Source organism: Gavia stellata, chromosome 27 (genome assembly GCF_030936135.1).
Source record: "Gavia stellata isolate bGavSte3 chromosome 27, bGavSte3.hap2, whole genome shotgun sequence".
Taxonomy (NCBI): domain Eukaryota; kingdom Metazoa; phylum Chordata; class Aves; order Gaviiformes; family Gaviidae; genus Gavia; species Gavia stellata.
Genome location: NC_082620.1, coordinates 5,202,254 through 5,225,695, shown reverse-complemented (window position 1 = coordinate 5,225,695; position 23,442 = coordinate 5,202,254). Strand labels below are relative to the sequence as shown.

General features: G+C 39.5%; 1 protein-coding gene across 2 annotated transcripts in view; it reads right to left on the bottom strand.

Annotated features, from left to right (window-relative positions):
- RERE (arginine-glutamic acid dipeptide repeats) overlaps positions 1-23,442 on the bottom strand; it is a 178,106-nt gene that overhangs the window by 81,949 nt on the left and 72,715 nt on the right. For both annotated transcript variants that reach the window (XM_059829833.1, XM_059829834.1), the window contains exons 6-9: positions 20,188-20,236; positions 17,581-17,705; positions 16,596-16,695; positions 768-866 (exon numbers count right to left, since the gene is read on the bottom strand). In XM_059829833.1, the coding sequence (XP_059685816.1) occupies positions 768-866; positions 16,596-16,695; positions 17,581-17,705; positions 20,188-20,236 (373 nt within the window). The remainder of the gene's footprint in view (positions 1-767; positions 867-16,595; positions 16,696-17,580; positions 17,706-20,187; positions 20,237-23,442) is intronic.

The window sequence follows — 23,442 nt, the reverse complement described above, 5'->3', positions numbered from 1 at the left end:
AACTGTGAGGACACGATACTGCACTGCCTATTTACTGCATGCCCCAAATTCATCATGTCCGTACATTACTTTAGGAGCTACATATAAGATGGATGCACTGTTTTCAGTACAGTTTTGGCGCCTGACAATTTCTACATACTTCAAAGTAAAATGTGGATGACGTGGCTAAATCCCAGCTTTCAGATAATCTACTTCTGGTCTGCTCTCTGTCAAAGATTCATCCATCAAGAACTGTGCCAGTAAACACTTTCTAATATTCCATACGAGGGGAAGAAGGGACTTAATCTCAAACTCTGTTTAGGAGAAACATTGATATCCAACCCCCCATTAGCCAACCTGAGCTGACACTGTAAGCCTTCTCCAATACCAGCAGGAAAAAACCAGGGACAATACTCTGTACGTGTTTCACATCTTGTCCTACTCCAATTAATGGATGCAGTCAGCCTTCTTGGAGGTGAAAATGAAAGTGAAATTTAAAGTCCAGAAGTTTTGCAGCTCTTCATTTACCCTACAGCATCCTCTCAAGAACAGTCACTTGGTCTTCCCCTCTCTTACTCTATTAGAAAGGTATTTTCCCCAGTCTATCAAAGTTCTGTTTATCAAACGAGGGCCCGCTAACTCAGAATTGTGCAAAAATTTATCCTGTGCAGCAAATTATTTGCCCCTCTTTCCCATACAGATAACCTCTTTAGAAAAAAAAGAAAAAAGGAAAAAGCAAGAGAAGCAACATGAACTATAAGGCTCAAGGGAATAATTCATTTCCCTACCACTTCATCTTCAGTCCAACACTTCTCAATCAGTTTTGGCACAGGTTTCTTCACCAAGCGCTGCAGGGCTTTTCCAGCATCATAGTTACTTTCATGTAGCTAAAAAATAAAGAAGACAAATAGATCATTCAGCAGAATTAGCAGTGATCTGATATTGGAGAAAAACCACTAAAGGGGGCCACATGAGATGTCCTATGCCTAATTATTTTTACTGTTGACATATGAAGTGAAATTTAAACAACCTGAAGGGTAATTGGGATTTTATTAGTAGAAGAAACAGCATTTAAACAAGTATGCTTTCCCCTTCCTTCCTAAACTTCTCCCACATAATGTCTGAGCCTATAAAGCACTAAATCTTTTTTTGATTAACTTTAAAAAATATTTTTTACATTAGAAATTCCAAGGAAAACTTTAAAAAGCCCCAACAAAACATTTTTCAAAAGGAGTTGTATTTTAAGCAGCATATTTTGTTCAGATTAGTAAAACCAACTGGAAAAACTAACATACAGGAGGGACTGAAAGCCATGGCATGTCAAGTTTAGCCATCCAGAAAATTCTCTTCATTTTTATCGCACTGCAAAGATCACCATGTTGTTGGAAAACAAGTATGGAAAAGAAACAAAACCTCTACAGATAGCTACAGGAGTACATAAAAGCAACTAGGAACGTCTAAGTTGATATTACTGTTTCACCTGGTCACAGCCTACAGCGTACCTTATTTTCTACCATAAATTCGGTATCTGTATGATCAAAAGCTGTCTGAAGTAGACAGTAGATATTTAAATCAGGGTGAGGGAGAAAAACAACTACACTGAAAAAAAAACATTCAACAATGAACCCATGAGAATCGCCGCCTCTTAACTCTTGATAGAAAACATTTAGCACACTGTAGATTTATAGCCTGTCCTATCTTCAAAGTACAGTGGGATTTTAAGAACTGAAGCACTAGTCAGGAGCCTGCTCTACATCTTCCGAAAGTGATCTGAAAGAAAAAGACATATTGCTGGGATGACAAAAACTGAATTATCTTCCTAGACCCAAAAGAACGAACAATTTCCAGGCAAACTTCCCTACACAGACAAGAGGCAGTTTTTCTAAACAAGGTGCTGAGCAAACCAAAGCTTCAAAGCTATCGATTAACATCACAGGATTTTACAGATCCTCAAAAGTTTTACAATAGCGACAACCAAAATACGATTCTGTACATTGATTATCTCCTGCTTCTCCTTCCTACCCAGAATTTATCCCGAGCCATTTGCATCCCACTCTCTAGAAGCATCCACGCTGCTCGACCTATGCTTAATCACTGTCAGAAAACATTTCAACGAGGACTATCATTCTTGGACTTTTCCCAAGACTGAGGAACTGAACAGGGAACAAGATAGAATTACTGAAGAGCAACAAGATATGAACTAATTTGTCACTAGCGATACAGAGTTATAACAAAACCTGATTAACAAGAGGAAAAAAATTTCTGGTTTTTCTCATGTCAAAAGGCTCAAGTTTTAGAACAGAATTCTGCTTCACATAAAAATAGCAAGATTACTTTCTTACTGCTGCTCACTTTAGCTATTGACATCTCTCAGCCAATCCATAAGTACATCCGACAATGGTCAGACCCCTTCTACCCTAGGGCCACCCCCTAACAATACTGGTTTTTCCTTATATTGCTTCTTCCCTCTGGTCTTAACTCAGACTGTAAACTCTTTGGTGCACAGGAATGCCCTGTGTTCATCCTGCTTCCGGCAGCATGATTCAGAGACTTTTAAAAGCTGTAAGTAAATTACTCAAATTTACTTCTGTTAAGTAAGTCTAAGTGATTTCTACTAAGAAATATATGCAGACAACTGAATCAAGATAGACGGGAAAAGCCAAGTCACTGGCCCTACAGAAAATTCTTAGTGAGACTATAATAAAAATCAGTTCCCACTGAAAGCCAGCTTTATACAGATCTCCCAGTAAATAATCCCTCTATGACAGGTTTGTGCACTGACTTTTGAAAGCCACCGTAGAACTTACAGGAGGAAACAGGTAAAATGGCAACTTAGATTGCTATGATGACGTTTACAGCAAAATACAGACATGCGTGCATATATACACGTGTGTGTGTGTGCGTGTGTGTATTATAAACATACATAAAATATGCTTCTTTAAAGCCGAAACACTGTTGAATCTAGGTTTTAGATGGGACAAGCCCACAGTAAGAAAGCCAGCACAGCTCCAGAGCCATGGCACTTCTGCGAATGACCGGGCACAACATTCAGCAAGTGGTCAAGAGCTGCAGAGCTTGCCAAAAACTGGGAAATGGAAAGCAAAGCTCTGTGCTCTGCACGGGACTCATGCAGCTGTGGAAAGAAAGCACATCTGTAAGACCTGGTACAAAGCAGTCTTCACTTTCACTTCCTGACTTTTGCCAACTCAGGTTTTAAATAGCTTGTGCATCTGTAAGTATGCTGCTTTTTTATAAAACAGGGTTCACTTTTTCAATAAAAGTGATACCGTAAACGGACAGGGAACCTCACAGAACAAAAAGTGCCCATTTCACACGAGGCACTGTGGTCTATCACACTGGCGCGCTTCATGATACGGTGGATTTTGGATACCACGTGTCATGCCATGCCATCTTCCCGTCTATTTTATTAGCATCTCAGTTTTCTGGTGATGAATGCCACAGAACGGATTGTGGCAGTCTATAAAGCCAAGTGCTCTGCAGTATAAACCACACTAAAAATGACTTTGTTTTCCTGCACATGAACCTCAATGTATTAAAAATAACAGCTAATTTCATCCATTTGCTGATGAAATTTCAGTTCCATATAATCTTGAGCCTCCTTCGTAACATCCAAAGAGCTGAGTTTCCAGAAAAAAAAACCTGATCAACAATGGGTACTGAACGCCTCACACAGCTGGTCTGAGGTCCAAAAATGCAGCTATATATATATTCCTATATTTTTAGCTATAAAAGCAGAAGCACGCAGCCCTCTGGAAAATCAGGCCACTCAGAAGTCATGCTGCATACCTCCTGCTGACAGGGATGAACATGTTATCAGCTGTGTTAAAGAAGAAATTAGTACATTATGGGTTACGCTTCACATAAATCGGCTCAAATCTTCTATTATCTGTAGGAACAGATCTTGAACTGACGAAGGTGCTCTTCCATCTCCACCAAGTTATTAGGGCATTCAAAATTTATTTACACTTCAGGGACTTTTAGAGAAAGTAAAGTACTTCTAAAAATAAAAGGTCACTGCTGTGCAAAGATCATTACCCACAATGTGTTTTTAGAACAAACAGTAATGTTCCCTTAACTGGCGGTCTGAACATTTTCTTTTTTTTTTTCCTTACCAACAACTAAAACAACAAGAGCATACAGGGTGTTACAGCAGTAAAATAAGCGCTTGGCTAATATAATGGGAACAAGAAAGAGAACGAAGCCAGAGCAGTTTTCTATTCAGCTTTCTACATGGCACCTACAGAAAAGTTGCAGATACTCGGTGCAATGATTAGAACTATACGTACCTCTGCAGAGTAACTAGAGAAAACAATGCTTCAGCTTCCAAACCCTGATTTCCTCGCCACCCTCCTCCTTCAGCTATCTGATCTCAGCTACTGCCACGAGATGCATTCACACAGCAGAGCCACCAACAGCACCTCACGCGGCTCTAAGCCCGGGAGATGCATTACCTGAGATCACGGAGTAGAAACCATTGCTTTCAAACCCGTCTCCCCAGGTGAAATTTCCTAACGTACAACAGAACGACGGCTTGTAAATCTGCCTCTCTCGACCACATCGGCGTCAGCTCCCAGGACTGCACCTCCACGCAAGAGAAACAATGACCTCGGTCCATCTTACACAAGCCACAAGTCAAACGGCAAGGGCCGAAAGCTAGACTTGCAGTGCCAGTGCTCAATGCCAATACGCAAACACCACTACTGACTTTAAACTTTAACTTGCTTTTCTAAGACTCCTGTGGTATGCAATACCTACTTAAGGGCATGGAAATAAGATGTTGTCTTTTCTACTGGGTACACATTAATTTTTCTCCTTGTTTGCACTCCAGCACTAGGAACAGATCCATCTTAAAGAAAAAAGGACTGTTTGTTTTGCCAGCTCACCTTGCAAATGCTTTTCTCTGTGAATGCCACTACCTAGAAGATTTTTCACTTAGGAAATTTGACAGTGTTGAAGAGAATAGTGCTTCTGTTTCTATTCCCTCTTTGCTCCCTCCCAAAGCACACAGTAATGCCAAAGCCGCTTTCTAACTTGGAGGGCATCTTTATTTTGCCTCAAGGACAACACGTGGTTTTCCCTGGCAGCCTTTTTGCCCAAGCAGTTCAATCTGCAAAAAATCAGACAAGCCCAGAAAGAATAGAGTGGTCTAACAGGCAACTACTCTAGTTACTGAAAAATAGCAGAGTTTACAGGCCATCAGAACTGTCCCAAATCAACAACAGAAAACGAGCATTGATTTTTCACCATTAATAACAATCACAAAACCCATAAGGACAGACGTGAAAGAAGAGTCATGTAACAGAAAGGACACAGATGTGAAAACAAGAGAACTGACAGAGGTTTAGAGCCTCCTGAAAAATGTTACTTTTAGCAAGCGGGGGAAAAAAGCTTTTCTAAGTGCCAGAAGTAGGATAATGTAGCAAAAAGGAAAAATATTTTTTTATAAGTGCCAGAGTTAAATTTACTTGTTTCAAATCTGGCTTATTAATTCCCTGCTTATTGCTTTCGGTCATTTAATATAGATAAGCGCTTTATTGGCAAGCAACTCAAACATATAAATAATAGCTAATGATGACTGCCTACGGTTTCATTAACTTCTGGTTGAACTTTTCAAGGTACTGCTATAAACACTAGATTACCATCCTGTCATCTAGAGAATCACCATCTTCAGCATTAACTCCGCCATCTGAATTCTGAACCGCTGTGACATTATGTACGTATACAGCTGCAACAAAAGGAATCAACACAAATGTACTTATACTTTAAAACAGAAAATACAGCAGCTTCTGCATCACTGGACAGGATTTTAGATTAAAGAAAAATTCTGCATGTGCGCGTGTCCAAAAACCTCATTTATATTACAATAGTCATTAAACAAGGCTAGTTCACAGGCAAGCCTTATTACCATAAAGTCTGCGCATCACCACAAGGTTTCAAGTTTCTACTATAGCTTCTCAACAGACCTGCCATTTTCTGTCTGCCTGATGTTGCAAATAAATTCTCCTTTTGGCATGGCTCAGCTGTCAGGCACCTCTGTTCTGTAATGAACCCATGAATTACATCTTGCAGCTCTGACATCTCTGGTCTTGCTCATCAAAATATTGTTCTTCAATTGTAATTTATAACTTAATTTAAATGTCCCTTTTACCGTGACCTTTTTAGATCAGAATGGCATTGCATCTGGCAGCTTCTACTTCAGCAAGGCGTCCTTCTGCAATTACAGTCATTATGATCTCCGCTGAAAAGCCCATCTGACTTAGGCTGCATTCATGCTACAATATTAAATAATTGCAGCCCATTAAGAACCCTGCTAGATTCCAGAGTCTTTTTCTCTAAGGAAAAATTGCTACAGTACAGTGATAAAGTAGTACTGAACTACTTTGACATCTACCCAGAAAAGCCAATAAAAGCACAAGGGATTGTTCAGCCAGAACACGCTGTTGGGGGGACGCGGTCATGTCCAGCATTTATAGGATCACACTGCAATTCAGGGGTTCTCCAGGTTCGACTGCTGCCTCTTCCACTGGATGATCACTAGCCATGGACAACTCCCATCACTTGTCAGGGCACAAAGATATAAAGCCTGACCTGCCGAACATGAGGCAAATACTACCACTATTGCAAGGACATTTTAAGACTCAAGTAATACAGATGAGTCAAAAGAAATCTTTCACTGCTGCCAAGCAAGACACTTCAGTGGAATTGTAAAAGAAGATGGTATTTGCCTGGTACTGCACTGTCGATAGTTACAGAACATCCCTATTTAAGCACCAGTTATCGTAATCTCTGCAGGCTTAAGAACATTGTAATTATTAATGAGGGATTTGCTCCTCTCACTGAAGGGGACAATGGCCAAGATACCCAGTAGCTCTCTGTAAAACTGTAGCATGTTCAAGAGGGTAGAAAATAAAGAGGAGAGAGAAGGAAAAAGACAACAAGGAAAATGAAAAGCAGAACGAGAATTACTGCCATGTGGCTCGAGTAGCTAGGTCTTTTGGCGTAATTACTCTAAGCACCTAATTTAATACAAAATGTAATTCAGGCCACTTCTTTCAGTTAGCAGAGCTGACAAATTCCAGTGTGATGCAGATACTCTTTGTAGCTACGGACATCTTGCCCTACTATCGAAGGGAATATGCTCCATAGGAAATATATCTCATTAGGTGAAACAGCAAAACCCCACTTTCAAATTTGCCGCATTCTTTAAAGTGCTCACCCTCCAAAATGGCAAGATTTGATTTTTATCAACCATGTCTGATACCCAACAAGACACTAGCCCCAAATGCCCTTTAATTCCAGGAATTTCCTTTCCCCCATCTCTTTGAAATTCTACCTCCTCCCCACCTGCTGCAACACACTAAGTGATCAGGGTCAGAGAAAAAACACACTGCCCTCTCAGACAACAAAACTACTTTGCTGAGCTCCCTCTGGTGCCCGAGGGCTACGGAACCTTGAACCAATCAAGAACCTAAAGTATCCAACAAAAAGCCTCTGCCCAACAATCTTGTTTTGCCAACATGCTGTCACAACTAACCGGGAAGTTTTGATTTATAACTCATTGACACAGCTTGGCCTGCAGCAGAATTGGAAACTAAGAAAAAAATGAAGGTGACAGAAATCAGTAAGCTACTTTAAGAGAAGATTGCTACTAGTTCTGTTTTTTTAAATATCTGTTTTGTGGTATCCAAGAGCTTGAAAATACAGAAATCAGTCCCCATTGCTTGGGGGTGGGGGGGAATCAACTTCCATTTCTTCTCCCCACTTCTAATCTATTTTAAGCTTCTAAATAACTCTAATTGCTACAAGGTGATCTAGATGCTAACGATGGAGATCAAAAAGCCAGATGCTTGTGTCGCATCCACTTTTCACACACTGGTCCTGCCAGGGCTCTGCCCAACAGCTCAACGCACAGTTACGGCAGAGGGAGCTAACCCTGCCAGCCTGTGTTGGGGGTCAACACAACAGGCACGGCTAGCGCTCCACAAGCATCCGGGGCAAGAGCTGGCCAAATACCTGCAAAACTTGCAAGAGCATTTAAAGAAAAAAACTCTCTCTCTCAAAAAAAAAGAATATTTTACATACTCCAAAACAATTTTCAAAAATAACCATGGCAGTAATTTTTGGCCCTTTTAATCTGCCCGTTTCAACAGCTTCTCTAGAAAGATTTCCTGACTCATCTTACAAATAAAGTGCTGAAGTTTTTCCCCTAAGAGCAAGGATATGGATAAATGAAAATTCAAAGTGGCAACACTGTCTTACGCACTAGAAATGGCTTCATTTTCCAGCATGCCCAGGCAGAGAGTGATGGCCCCTGAAGTGCTATGCTACCTCATTTGAACCATGAGAGTAGCTGTTAATTAAGACTCATCCAAAAGGAAAACTAGTAATAATAAGAAATGTTAACATATATTTAAATAATTTTTTATGCTTTCAACCTTGTCTGTAGTTAATGAACAAGAAAATCTGGTCTAAGGGCAAGTTAAAACAGGGAGTAATTTGTCTGGGTGACATCTTACTTAGAACTGAATTTCCTTAAACTGATATTACACTGTCATGTTTGTCACTCATAATGACATATAATAGTGTGTTATGAGAAGACAGAACAACGCTATTAGTAAAGAGAGATTTATACAATATTAGCACATGATTGTTTTGTCTTTCTTCCATGGAGTAGTACACAAGCTTAAGTGGTGGTATTTTCCTACCGTATGAGGGTAAGTGGAGTTGCCGGCTCTTTGAGTTCCCCAGCAAAAATAACATGCACATCAAAATGACCAAAAACTCTGAGATTCACTCTTACACACTGCGTTTGCACGCTGTCATTTCCAATTTCTTCTCTAGGGTCTGCTGTTTTATAGAACTGACGCTCCCACTTACTCTTGAATCAGAACAATGGGTAAGGCAGAACACCGAGAATGAATTCTTACTCTGGAACTTTTTAAAAACGGAGAAGAAAGCAGTAATTTAACTCCTTCGTTCCTGGATTCTCTGAGAAAAGAACTGTAGAAACTCTGAACAGCGGGCATAGGTCAAAAGCAGCAAAGGATAAAAGAGGTCATGAGTTTCTGGCTTTGTATTAGTATGGAGCACAGAAAGGATCTTAAAACAGATAAGATACTAAACCAGAGCTCCGGAGGACAGAGGCCACAAAATGGGAGGAAGGGAGGGGAAGAAACTACACCAAGATTTACCCCAACACTTAGTCCACAGTACTTGCCCGCAGAAGCAACTATGTTTATGCTCAATGTTCACCACGTTACCGTCTTTCCATGGATTGTCAGATGTAGGGCACCAGCTTTCCACCACGGAGCAGGATGAACTTTGAGCGCAGTTTTATCCAAACCTATTTGTCAGCCATTTCTGCTCTCCAAAATCACTGTTCTAGTATTAAAAACTTCTTTTGATAGTCCTCATCTGCAGGGCTTGCCAGCTCCAATTCTTGTAACAGGCCCTCACTACATTAAGACATTTTAAAATCAATTCTTCCAGTCTTTGCATACCTAAATTCTAGACATGACGACCTCCTAATATCCTTGAAAGTTTTTGCCTACTCTTCTGCTGAAGATGAAGCCATGATTTCGGTGAAGTTCTAACATTACCGCTATGGTGCAAAGTGAGACGATCACAGGGGAAGAACCCCTTGCTGCTCCTCCTCCTCCCTACATACAGCTCAGCTCAATCAGCTTCTGCAATGCTGCCTGATAGAGTACTCTGGGACACCAGCAACTCCCACGCTTTCTTTTAACGATCCATCAGAGGCGACAGCTCTCATTTCTTTACAGAACATGAACAACTCTGAGCAAGTGAGGTGAATGCAGAGTTCTTGCTCGTGTGCCACAACCAGACACAGGCTTCTGCCTAAAATGAACGGGGATATTAAGGGACACAGTAGGCAATGCCAGCTCACCTGGACTCTTTCACTTAGCTTCATTCCTCCCATTATGAATGAAAGCACATTCAAAGTGCTAAGGGATCCAATGCAGCTGCAATTATCACCAGCCTACCAGAAATGCAGTTTTAAAAGAAAAAGGTCTTTCTCCTTGTCTGTTAATTTGAAAAGGACTTCCTTAAGTTTTAACTAAGGGCAAGCCACCACAAATCTTTCCACTGGAAGAACGATTTGAGATGTTCCTACCTCCTCAGTTGTGCTGATTCAACTATTCGATAGCTGTCCTACACACTGCACGTGTGAAATGATGCATCCCACAAGTGGTGCGTGCTTTGCTTTGAAAAATGAGCAAAACCACAAAAGCACCACTTTGGAGGTCACATTAAAGTTTTCATCACCAGAATGCTGTCAAAAAGCCACAAAACGCTTCTCTGTATTTACAAGATACCTTTGCAGATCTTTAGTAAGTCTACAACGATCATGCCAAAAATCCTCCTATACAACTCTCACAGTAAACAAAGTCATGAAGGTGGGATAAGAAGAGGAAGAAAAACACTGAGGAAAACACCTGTGAAAACAAGAACAGTTATTCATATGAAAACATACTAATAAAACTTTGGCTGTTGTGTGTATGTAACAAGCTTCCATAAGGTCCTTCTGTGTATCGTTTGAAGAACTACCACTGTGATACCAGTACATGTAAATATTTGTTTTCCACCTCAAAAATAACCCCACACGATGGAGCTGGAGACTTAGCGCTTGCTAAGTTTGCATGTTAGTCTGTCAGATGTACAAAACCAGGTTTCAAACTGATTGACTTTCAACCGACTTGCCTATAAGCTCTCTATCGTGTAAGAGTTTACAGCATTTCTAACAACTGCAGCAAAAAGGGACTACTACTGATGTATGAGTGTAAATGAACCTGGGGGAAATTACAGACTCACAGTACGGTTACCACTTCTGCAATTTAAATTCAGAAGTGATTTACATGGCTCTGGATGTTAAAAGAATGGCTTATCCTATTACGTTTGAAGGCAAAAACTCCTTTAGATTCTTAAGGAGCACGACAAAAATTACTCCAGTGATCCATATGCCATTGAAATGAGCGTTCCCAGGGCTGAAGTAGAATTTTAAAACTTGGCCCTTAAGATGATGTCTTTTTGGTTTTCTGGTATTCTTCGTTAATCTGATCTTTAACACGTCCTGATCCGAGAGTTAAAGGCAAAACTCAATGCCATTTCTGCTTTTAAGAACATTTAGACTACTTCCTATTGCTTTTTTTCATAAGGCAATACTGAACTGCATGGGAAAAACGTAACCTGAGTTGTCTTGACACTGCAAGCCCCAGCTGAATAATCTGCTTAAACGTTTTGGCACTGTACGTTAGCTTAAAAGTATGACGTGGACAAGAAGGAAGTTCTCCGTAACAAACACTAGGATCGTACCTCTGAGAAGTTCTCAGTCCCACAAGGAAGGGACACTCAAGTATTGAATTTCCTCGGTCTAAGAGGAGTTTTGCAAAACCTAACGCCAAAATTGGAGTCTCTACAGCAACGCAGGAGAACAAGGACACACAAAGAAACAAATAAAAATACAGTTTCACCTGCTTGTCTGAACATGCTTGAATTTGATCCTGCCACAGAACTTAAGCGCAGGGTTGTCTTTATTTTCATTTGAAAACTGGAACTCCTTCTCCCCATGCTCCACTAAGTATTACAGATGGCCCAGGTTATCCACCAATTGCATGTGTTACAGAAGAAATTTATCCACAAGTAAAACATACTGGCACCACAATTGGCCTTTTTTTTTTTAAAAGTATTTCCACAAGACTTTTTTCTTCCTTCTACAGAAGAGAACAAAACAGCATGTCAGATGCTTTCCCACACCGAACGTGTCATTAGAGTGGGCGATGCACTTGCAAGTAAGAATGCCAAGCAAAATAAAGTCGCTAATTAAACTAGCCTGACTTGGAAAGGGAATGAATTCCAAGGTTTTCAATTGATTTCCAAATTTCAATTAGCTTGGAACAGACAAAAAACCAAAACCAAACCAACCCACAACTGGCTGATTAAGTCCTGGCTCTCCCGCATTATTTTCTTACTAAGGATCTCCACAGGTACCTTGTAAATACAGTGTTTTGAGGGACTTTTTGATGGTATTCTGATTATTAAAGAATGATGCCTATCCACGCTCAAAGCCCAAAAGCGCTAAAAAGGCAAAGTGCATTACTACTGAGTATTAATTATAAAACTTTCGCATCAACCATGCTGGCTCTCAGAATGCAGTAATGTTGTCCACAGTGACCCAAAACAAGGTTTGGGAGTAACTCAAATTTGCATTTCCATTTCCCTTTTCACTTCTTAGGAAGAGTTCTGTCTCCAAGCAATGTGGTTCTCCAGGTCACAAAATGGGAGCAACTGGGTAGCTATAAAAAAGTTGAAGTGTTTCCATCACCTATCACTTCACCAATAAAAATGGCTTCACGCATTATGGTTCTATTATGAAATAGGAAAAATGAAAGTGTACCGAATACGCATGTTTTCATTTTACATGACTAATATTTTAAGGTCTAATGCATCAAACGGCCTTCGTTCATGAATATTTAAACAAAGCACAAAAACCAGCTAGTTTTAGAAAGCTAGCCAAATACAGCTACCTGTTATATGGTAGTGTAACAAAAAAGCCCCTCTCTATCTACAAATATCATGGTGAAAGACTTCCACGAACTAGTACGTTCTCCTCCATACCCCTCAGTACGACAGCCAACACCCATCAGGAGGGCAGGGAACGCCAAATGAAAACTTTATTTTCTTCCTAAGGGTTACAATGACAAACATGGCATCAAGTCCCAACAGCCAAACAAAGAAACAGGAGTTGAAATTTACCTGGAACGTTAAGTGAATAATTATTTCAATGAGCTGATATATATGTTACATTGTGCCTTCCAAGATCTTCGTTTCTATCTGGTGTAATTAACAATAAATCATTCGGGGGGGCTACAGCATCTGTTATTACATAAATAAAACACTAGCAGAGGAGCTTGCCAAGACTGATTTATATGAAGCGCTGCTCTGAAGTTTATTGGGTTTCCATAATAAGAAATCATATCCCATCAATTTTTTTTACATTAATCTTCTGGGTTGCATATGATAATTCCTAAACAAAAACACAACTTAGTGCAGGGTAAGATTCTCACCAACTATTTATTTCAGATAAATCTGATATGTTTTAAACAGATGGTGAACAGAAGGCTAAAAAGGGCACCATTTTGTCAGGACAACAAATTATCTATCTAAACTGGTTTAAGTTAGCCAAAAAAGTAGACACTCAGAAATAAGTCAAAGTTTCTTAAAACGCCCCACCTGATAGAACTATCATTCATAAGGAAACGCTTTTCTAGAAAAACTCAAAGTGAACAAGGAAAGTATCTTCACTGGTTTCTAAAAACTGCAATGAGCAGTATTGGTACACAGAGTAGATTTTTGAAGCATGAATAAATCAAACATCACAGAAGCCTAAGGACATTTCAAGAGTCATTAAGGTCAAACTTTGCAGAAGGTGTTTTCTTGGAAGTACAACAGTCCACGTTCAGGCAGACCATTTAATGGGAACTACACTGTGTCAATACAGGGTTGGAAACCAGCCTAGAGAGGAACAGAGGACTCGCACCACGATACCTACAAAAGAGGAACTTAAACAAAGCTGAAGTTAATGAGAAGATTACAAGAACACCACAGGCTAAGTCCTCCTGCTATACGTTACGATGTCATATTGGGGGGAAGGGGAGGTCATGACAACAGCAGTCAAAAAAATATTACAGACAAACAAGATTCGTAAGAGGACAAATTAAGAGTTTGTACAGTGCTTTTATTTCAGAAGTGTGAAACCCTCCCCCATTCAGCAAATGAATCAGCAGTGGTTTTCTAAAATAGATGTGCACCAGAAATGCAAAGAGGAAAGAATCGGAACAACAGAAACAAAGTATTTTTGGACTAAGCTAAATCTCAGAAGCAAGAAGTCTACAAGTGCAACTACAGGCTCCTTAGACTCCCAAGTGATTAAAGGGGTAATTAAAGTAGATAGCGAAGCAGTGAAGTTAAAGGAATTTTCTGCATTAGTCTTATTACAAACAACAAAGGGAAGAATTCCAATTCCAAAAGCTCTTTTGATGATTATTGGCCTTAACAGAGATTTGAGTCTCTAAGAAGGATCTTAGGGAACAACTTAGAAAACTCTAGAGTGGTAAGCCACCAGAACCAGATGGCATCCATGGCAAGAGAAAGGAAAGTAATAAAATGCAAAACAGGTAAGAAACTGAGGTGGATATACAAGACAGACTTAACAGCAATTCTTACCAACACCATAAAAACCTTTAACACACTGGCTCTCTTTAGGAACAGAACCAAAGGACTAAGATTTATACATTCACCTCAGTTCTGAAGTGCACTGTGAAGCACTGAGAAATAACACTTGACTTTGCAGATGTAAAAGTGAGAACAAGAAGGAAGCATTTAATTTGGGTACAGACTTTGGTCTTGGATTTCAGCTGGTTGCATGTATGAGCATATAAACAATATTTAAACAGTTTTGCAGAAGAATGAAAGTTTTGTTGCTGTTTATTAAATAAGTATCACAGGGCACATTTTAGATCTTAATCCGACTTTACTCCTGTCTGTTGTAGGAAACAAGACAGAAATTGATGCACTCTGTGAAACACATGTAGTCAAATAGAAGCCGAAATAAAACAAAAAACCAATGCGAGTGGTTTTGGTAAGCTAATGCTACATCATTAACATTTTTCATGGTAAGAACACAGGCATTTTCACTTTAGGGCAGATACCAAGTTATACATACCTAATCATGGACTTGACCAGTTACAAACCAGTTCTACAACTTCTACAGTCTGAGCTTCTTTTTAACGTTCTGAAGTATTTAAAAGCTTCATGTAATGAGATGCTTTACTGACAGTAAAGAATCAGTTAAGCATATTTCATGTGATTAATTTGATAAAGTCAGTTCCACTCACTTCAATAAAACAACCAAGTAACAACATGCATAGGATACTTCCTCTAAACAAACAGATAATCTGTTCTCTGTTGCAGTGATTATCACTCAGTTTCTGATGTGTATCACAACCATCTACAAGCTTTTAAGAATTTTATAAATAGATGGTTAAAAACTATGCAACTGTAAACAATTAAAGCATAGCAAGCAGAGGCAGACATAATATTGTGGTCATTAGGTGGTCTTTAACATCAGCCAATTTGCAGGAGTACAACATACTACATGGGTTTTTGTCAGTATCACTAGTTGTTTTATTTTTACTGAACGAAAACAAGTTACTTGAGCCTCAAGCATTGTGAACAGAGTAATGTATGAGCTGCTGTCGATAGTTACAGTGCTGGACACTGAGGCAGAATATGCTTAAAGCTACTTTTAAGAAAGGAGATCTTGAAAAATCAAACCCGAAGCTGTACAGTGCATCGTCCCTTGGCAGTTTCACAAAAAACATGCTCAGCTGAAGTTGCTCCCAGCTTCCAGTCCTACCAGCTGTCCATAGGGTCTGTACATTTCTGTTGTGACTGCCCCTAAAACATTTTACAAATTCAGCTAAAAACCTCATTCTGCAAAGGGTATACCCTAGCCTTTCCACAGCTTTCCCAAGCGCATGCCATTAGAATGTAGCCAATAACCATGAAAATGACAGGACAGAACTCTACCATTCATACCTCCAAGATATGTTTTATGGATAAAAGGTGACATTTAAAAAGAGGAAGAATGAAAATTAGTTTTTTGGTAGAGTCAGCAGATCTGTCTACGTGTTTCTTCAGAGTAACATATGACCGGTTACACAGAATTCCTTTTATTATACTTCAGGAAGGAAACAATGAAGACACAACAAAGGTCAGCTTAGAGTCACTACCACAATTCTCCAAAAGCTGCAGACAGGGCTCTGGGGAAACAAACAACTATAGGTTTCGCTATGTTACCAAAAAATATGGAATGACAGACTAGTTTCTTGAGCTTGATCTTAAAATACCATTTCATGTATCATGATTGACTGATGTTAGTGATCCCCACCCTCCCCAAACGGTTAATTGTTGTGGCTGCGCTGAAACTGCGTGAACATCTCAACGTACACTCACATCTATATAACTATTCAGTAATGCTTTATTTATGCACATTATGGTTATGCAAGAGATAACTGGACATACATGCATACAAATATAAATGATAATGAAAACTGGATCATGGGTGGGATAAAGTCCAGACAGTCATTACCACATACATGACACTGTACATCTGATGGCATTATGAATTTTCCTTCTAGGAAATAACTGTTGTTTTCCTACAGCTAGAAGCTAGCTGGACTGAATGAAAGGACCAAGAGCCAGGTCAGGTGTCAGCTGAGTAAGTAACAACTCCAGCTGGTGTACCTGACCTGAGCAGCTTCCCATACAGAACATCCACCAGCTGTCATCTCAAAGGCACCTCCCAAAAGTTTATCACTGAAGTTCTGTAAGTTAGATTTTCAAAAACTAGTTGGTATTTGAAAGGAAGTTATGATAACTTAGGCTACTACCATATTCATACTGCAATCCCAAAATCTGTTTTACCTGCTAAGTATTTTAGGCACCACATGCTTTAAGTAGTCCAGAAATAAATGGAAAGACTGTTCTTCCATACCGTAGTTCTATATACTTACTGTATTGAGTGCGTTAAGTGTAGTGTCGTCACGGGAGGCTGCAACACAACCATCTTCTGTGGATCCTCCATCACACATGCCTGCAAAAGCTGCCATGCTCCTTTATTGTTTGAGGGGAAAAAAGTTTAAATTCTTCAGCTACTGTTTGATGTACACATCATGCAATAGACAAATACTATATCTACATCTTAAATCACAAGTTTCAGGGCCTTGCGATACCGTGGAAACAAGTAAAATGAGGCACCGCAAACACTGCTATTTGTTATGCAAACCCGAGTCACCTCAGCATATGGAATAATTAATTCAAAATTAAAATCCAATCTAAGTGGATTTCATCAATTAAAAATCTGCACTGCAGCAGTACCAAAGCCTGATCAGGATTATGGAAGATATAACCTCTGCACATGAGGACAGAGTCTTACCAGAGACAGCAAACCTTTTGTTATAATCTTAGCTTCATTGTGTTAGAAAACTGACTTAAATTGCACATTCCCCACATCTCTGAATTCTTACAAACTACAAGTAATTTATTCATACTCTGAATTATTATGAGGCCCACCAGTGCATCTGATTAATCTACCAGGCATACTAGAGATCTGTATGAAACTGAAATGCAAACTAGAGCTCATTCAAAAAACATTTAGTCTCCGAAGGAATCCTGTGTAATCACGGCTATTCCACTCAGAGCAGTTACTTCCCTTGTTACATGGTAGACATCCCAACACTCTTTCCATCGTGCTAGCACATACTGCTGGCTTTGTATTTTAAATCCATAAGCCACAGCCAACGGAAAGATTCTGCGTTGGCCCAACACCAAGTCAGAGCGTTCTTGTCTCGAACTACGCATTTCAGCTTATCCAGTTGACATCCGTGCTACACCAAAACAGAATAGAAAGGAGGGACCGTAGCCAACTGCACATACACGGCAGTCCACATCTCCACTACAGCATTCTGAAGACATCAGTAGTATCTCGGCTGACATTACCTTGCTGCCCTAAGGTACATAAGTAAGTCACAATCATTGACTCCTGGCATCCACACAAGTTCTTCGTGCTGTGTCACTGTGTCACCATCTGGGGAAGGAAATGGCTGCAGATCAGGAAGCTTAGCCTAGGAAAAAGAAAAGAAGAGTTCATACAGACATTACAGTTGTTACCAACGTTAGGAGGATGCACAAGTGTTATTAATAACAGAGTTTGTAAATTCTCTGGAATAATATGATCTCATAGACGGAAGATATTCAGACAACAGGTGCTGAAGCTATTTGATCCAAGTTTCAGAAGTCTGAGAAAACTGGGTGATCAAGCCCCAATCTATTCACTTTATTCAGCATTCCCTCTTGTAGAAGGGCAGTTCATTTCCTGACAATTATGCGGGGTTAACACCACCTCTCAGCCCACCACCAGTGAAGCCCTTCTGTACACAGACCAAGTGCAAGCCTATCTGCAGAAACACCACAGCTTTTGCACTGCATACGTAATTCTCCGCTGTATAGAAGTCAAACACCGCGGGACAACCGACCCTCAAAGAGGCAGTTTTCATTTGTCAAAAAGATGCTGTTGCAACTCCTGCCTGCCAGGCTAAAACATACTCATGTAATGTACTAATACGAAAGAAGGCAAGAATGTAGCTACCATATGTGTACCATTTTAAAATCAGTAAAAAGCCCTACACATTTGACACTACGTTTAAAATTAAGTCCTCAGTAAATCATTAAAACTCTGAAAAGAAACAAAGAAATTTCCTGCAAGTGAGATAGCTCAGCGAAATGAACTCTGCCACTAAGTGAGTATTACACTGTATCCAGAGACCCAATTAGCATCTTTAGTCATCTCCTGCTATGGGATGAGATAGCTGAGAGCCTCTTCAGAAACAGCTTTTAAGCCCTGTAATTACCTCCTATACTTACGACGCTAAACATATTTGAGAGGCAACATTTATACGTAACCAGTAATTACAAGTCACAGGTTCAGATGTCTTTCATGTTCTGCTCTTTAATCTGTACTTTATTTTACTTCTTCCCTGGGAAAATGGATATGTCATTGAACTTCTCTTCTGGAAAAGGATAAGCAAGCATTATACCAAGATGAGATTTCTATGAGAGCTGTGCATTCTAGCAACCAGGGTGCCTTCACAAATTAATGTTCATCCTCACATACCCTAGGAACATGCTTAATTACTAGAGTTACTCCCAAGAGCAACCTCCTCTTGAACACCTCTGGTCATGAATTTGTTAGCCAAAAGTTTTCATAGGAGAAAATTTAGTAGAGTCCCACTCTCCTCCTCCTCTTACGCATGTGATTTTTGAGAACAACTGCAATTCTACAAAACGTTTGTCTTCACTTGTGTCCCTGCTTGCTATTATGATACAAGCAGTAAGGTGGGTGGAGGAAAGCGTATACATTCCGAGTTAACAAAGCCCAGCGTGTAGAGAAGACTACTTTTACACTTTCCACAGGATGAATCAGACTACAGAACGGAAAGCAGCAAATATCATCTTCAATCCGACTTCCTACCTCAGCCTACAATCAACCATTCGTGTATCTTAAGATTATACCTTATACTAATTAACAGGATGAGAATATATCCTCTTCGCGATGACATTTGTCAGAAACATAGATGGCGCAGCAAATGAGTGAAAGAACAATGGAAGTTTAAAACATTAAGCAAGCAAAAATTAACAGTATTCTAAATCAGTGGACCTTCTTCCTACTTTTTTCCCATCCATAAATGCATCTGGTAATTACACCTTACAGCACAGGTGACTAATACCTGCCAAAATAGTAGGTGACAATTTGATATGAAAACTTGTTTTGAAGGTATCATTTACCGTACACCAGACAGAGCACGCTCGGAGACACACATAAAAGGCAGAGCAGGTTTACCGTGAATTCTACATTAATGACAGCTACATTAGCAGACATGGTTAAAAGCGCTGTACCCTGTGTTAAAAGATGAATACATACATAAATATATATGTATCTCTCAACACAGTTGCTGTACAGGAAAGAAACCTTTCTCAGGTTTAAAGTTCCCCCATCCTTCTAATTTTGTAATGTTCTTGGAAAACTGCTGTCTTCCAGTAGAACTCCATTTTGTTTAAAACACATAGATTCATGAAAAGGACTAACTGTTACAGGCAACATAGTATCAACTTGACAATTCTACTTCGCAAATTAAAATTAAAAGATCTACTTTCAATATAACTGGAAAACACCACCAAATTAATTTTTTATACTTTATTAAACACATTGCTGGGTGAAAGCCAGATGAGAATGCATTCATCTTTAAACTCCAGAATGCGCCCAATAATAGCTAAGATTTTAACTTCATTTCCAGTAGTTATTCATATTCCTTCAAACCTTATTCTAGAATTAACCCAATAGCACTCCTGCTAGGAAATATCATTAACATATCAACATTTGACACAGAAAAATCTCATTAACTGAGCTAAGGAATTCTAAAGAACTCATGACGAATCTAAAAAACTCATTGTATTTGAATGCATATAATTTTAAATAAGTGTCCTCTGAACAGATCAAGTGGCAAAAGCATGCCCTCGGGATATCAGAAAACAAACAGAATCCCTTACCTGATGGCTGGGTCCAACTCTGATTTCACCTTGGGTACTGTTTAGCCTCCTAATATACACAGAAAAAAAACAGTAACGAGAAAGAGTTACAATTACTGAAATTCAGGATCATAGTCGGTATTTTTTGTTGTGGAGAGAAGCAAAAATAATGCGTTATTAAGAAAACAAGAAAGGATATACTCGGGTGTATTACAGGCCACAGTGCAAATGGCAAAAACCAAGAGGGCAAGTGTGGAACTTCTAGTCAAGCAGCTGAAGTCACGGAGAGGATCAATGTGATCTGTCCTCATGGTAGCAAGAAAGCATTGGGCAGCCGATAACAGGACACACGTCTTCCTTCTTTTTGGTGTTCAGATTTCATGCAATACAGAAGTAGCACTGACTTCTAACCGAGATACTTTAAAAGCCTCTACAGTACTCTACAGCTCTGAACTGCTCTGTGTGTTAGCCAGCCAAGACAAAAGCCTGCTGTGCAGAGAATCACCTTCCAACAAGCATCCGACTTAAAATAAACTTAAAATAATGCAGACAACATGCTAAGCACTATGCTACAGATTAATACGTAGGAAACACCACGCTCCTCATAAACATCTTTGTGATCATTTTCATTTTGAAAGAGAAAAATATCTTAAATAGAAATATTTGGGTTATTAATCTCTGAAGAACAGAGCCTTGCATTACCAGAATCGGCAAAACGAATTCCTCTTTTTCCAGGCAGAGCTCATGGAAAACCATTCAAGTTACTTTGGATCTCACATGCAAAATTATCTAGCTCTTGTTTTAAGAATTTAAAATTATTATCGCTTCTGTTAATTCATTTGCTAAAATCACATCAGATAGCATGACACAGGAGCATGGAAAATCTAAAAAGCAATAAAAACATGCCTTGTAACATTTGTAGAAGTGAATATAATCCAATTCATCCAAAAAGGGCTTCCCTTCTACATAATACACTTGGCCCTCATGTTTTCCCATGATTTTGAAAAGGTATTTTTATAAAAAACTTCAGGTTCCAAATGAACCGTCCTCTGCGTAGTGAGAATTATACTCTGAAAGGCTCTGTGCCGCTCACACCATTGGCTGGAGTTACTGAAACATCACGTTGTACGCTGGAAGAAACTGTTTTTTCATGCTGCAGTAGAATTACCCTGGCAACAATGGAAGTTAAAGGTATGCCACTATAAAGCAGAATAACACACATCTGACATGACAGAGTTCAGTTTTTTCCTAAACTTCGAACACACTAACAGAGTAAATAAAATTTTATCACTGGAGAGTGCCCTTAGACCCTTTTTCTTTATTCAATATATTACAATATAAGCAACAAGAAGGCACACGAACGAAACTATTTGCTGGAAACAGCAATTTCTCAAGGACTAGAGTTGAATCCACGGGACCTCTCTGCTGTAACCTCACGTACCCAGCTCTTGTCACGAGCCAGATCACTACAGTCTATAAAGGCACCTGTGCCGCAACATTGGTATTTGCGATACTGAACACAGCTACAGTTGGAAAACTTAAATGACCCTCCAAGACTCCTGTAAAATAGCATTAAAGAACACAACCAAATCCAAGGAAATTCAATATCCTTAAGATCAACATTCTGCTTCTCCTGGAAGTTGTTCGTACTTAAACAGACATCTTTTATTTATATTCTGCATATTACATTAAAAGGATGACAAAATTCAGAGCTGGTATAAGACAAACTTTTGAATGTAACACTTCAATAACTGCAAGACATTTAAGTCAGTCTCAACACACTGGCAAGGAAGAGCACACTCATAAACCTAACAGATCACCATCTTCAATCTGGAAACAACAAACTTCAATCTCGCAATTTACTGTTACAGGAATAACAACAGCATTTTTACAAGTAAGCTGCCGCCCTGCAGGATTTCTTATCCACCCTGCTGCGTTCCAGGGATCGCAAGCAATGACTGAGAAAGAGTTTCCGTTAAACTTGAAAAATTAAGATTACAACCGTAAACTGCTAGCTCTGAGCAAAAGTAACAATGGATAGCCCAAACCATTAAATACCCTTTGAAGTTGAAAAGGTTACTGGAGGGTTTTTTGACATCATCATTTGCATACCTCATTTTCCCCTCAACATTTCAAAGTACATTCCATATGTGTATTAAGTTAAACTCCACCTTACTGACCATTCTGAAATGTTATTCATTGGTGCACAAGAGGGTAAACTACAGCAGTGGACCTGAACGGACCTTCTCCAAGACAACACGACAGGAGAACCTCTCAGACTGGAATAACCACTCAATCTTATGTCGTGATGTCTACGCAACGCTACCTTCCTGGTAAGCCAATCCACGCTAAAATATGTGCCAAAAGGCCCCTGAAAAGAACAAGAACATGTCAAAATGTTTTTCTCCAATGCATATTTTTGCAAGACACAATCTGACACTGTCCTCTTGTTTTCAGGTTATGCAAAGAAATGACTGAACTAGAAAATCAATTCTGTATTTCCAACAAAGTTGTAACTTAAATACTAGGGTACATTTTTTCAGCTACAAGGTGTGAGAATTTTTCCCTATGAGGAATGAAGGGGAAACCGACAATAGAAAATGCTGATGCTCTTGCTTTATTCCCAGAATTCATTTTAAAGCCAGGCACATCTCTGCTAGGCACTGCAAGTCACACTTAAAACACGTCAATGCAGCTTCTGCCAGCTACAATACTTCACACCAGCCAAAGGCCACGCGTGTACTTAAACAGAAAATTAAGCTATTTTCTGTTTAGATAGAAAAAAACACAGCACTCCAAATATCCCCCAACTCCCAGTTTCTTCAGCTGCATGACACCGAATATGAGAAACAAAACATTTAAGAATCAAGAGTGATTACAGGACGCTGGAGCATCCTATAAGTAACCGCAAAGATAAAAGCAAAGTTTTGGATGGGACTTCTCCTAACTACTCATGAGTTAGTTGGGGAAACATAACGGGGCTACCCAACCACGATTCCTCAGATGAAAATGAAGCGAAGAGAGAAATATTTCTGTGTGCCTTTTCATCACCCATTGACTGTTTCCTGATTATAGTCACACCCTACAGGTACTCCCCCCCCTGCCCCAAAGGGGACAGACCGGACTGAGCTCAGCTGCCGGGCACGAAGCTCTTTCAGACTGCACGACATCACACTTTTTTTTTCTTAAAAGGGCGCAAAGCTGATTGCTCTGCAAGGGCACACAATCTGTTAAATAATTTTTACTGTTTCCAGGACCCCAGGAATGGGTTTGCAA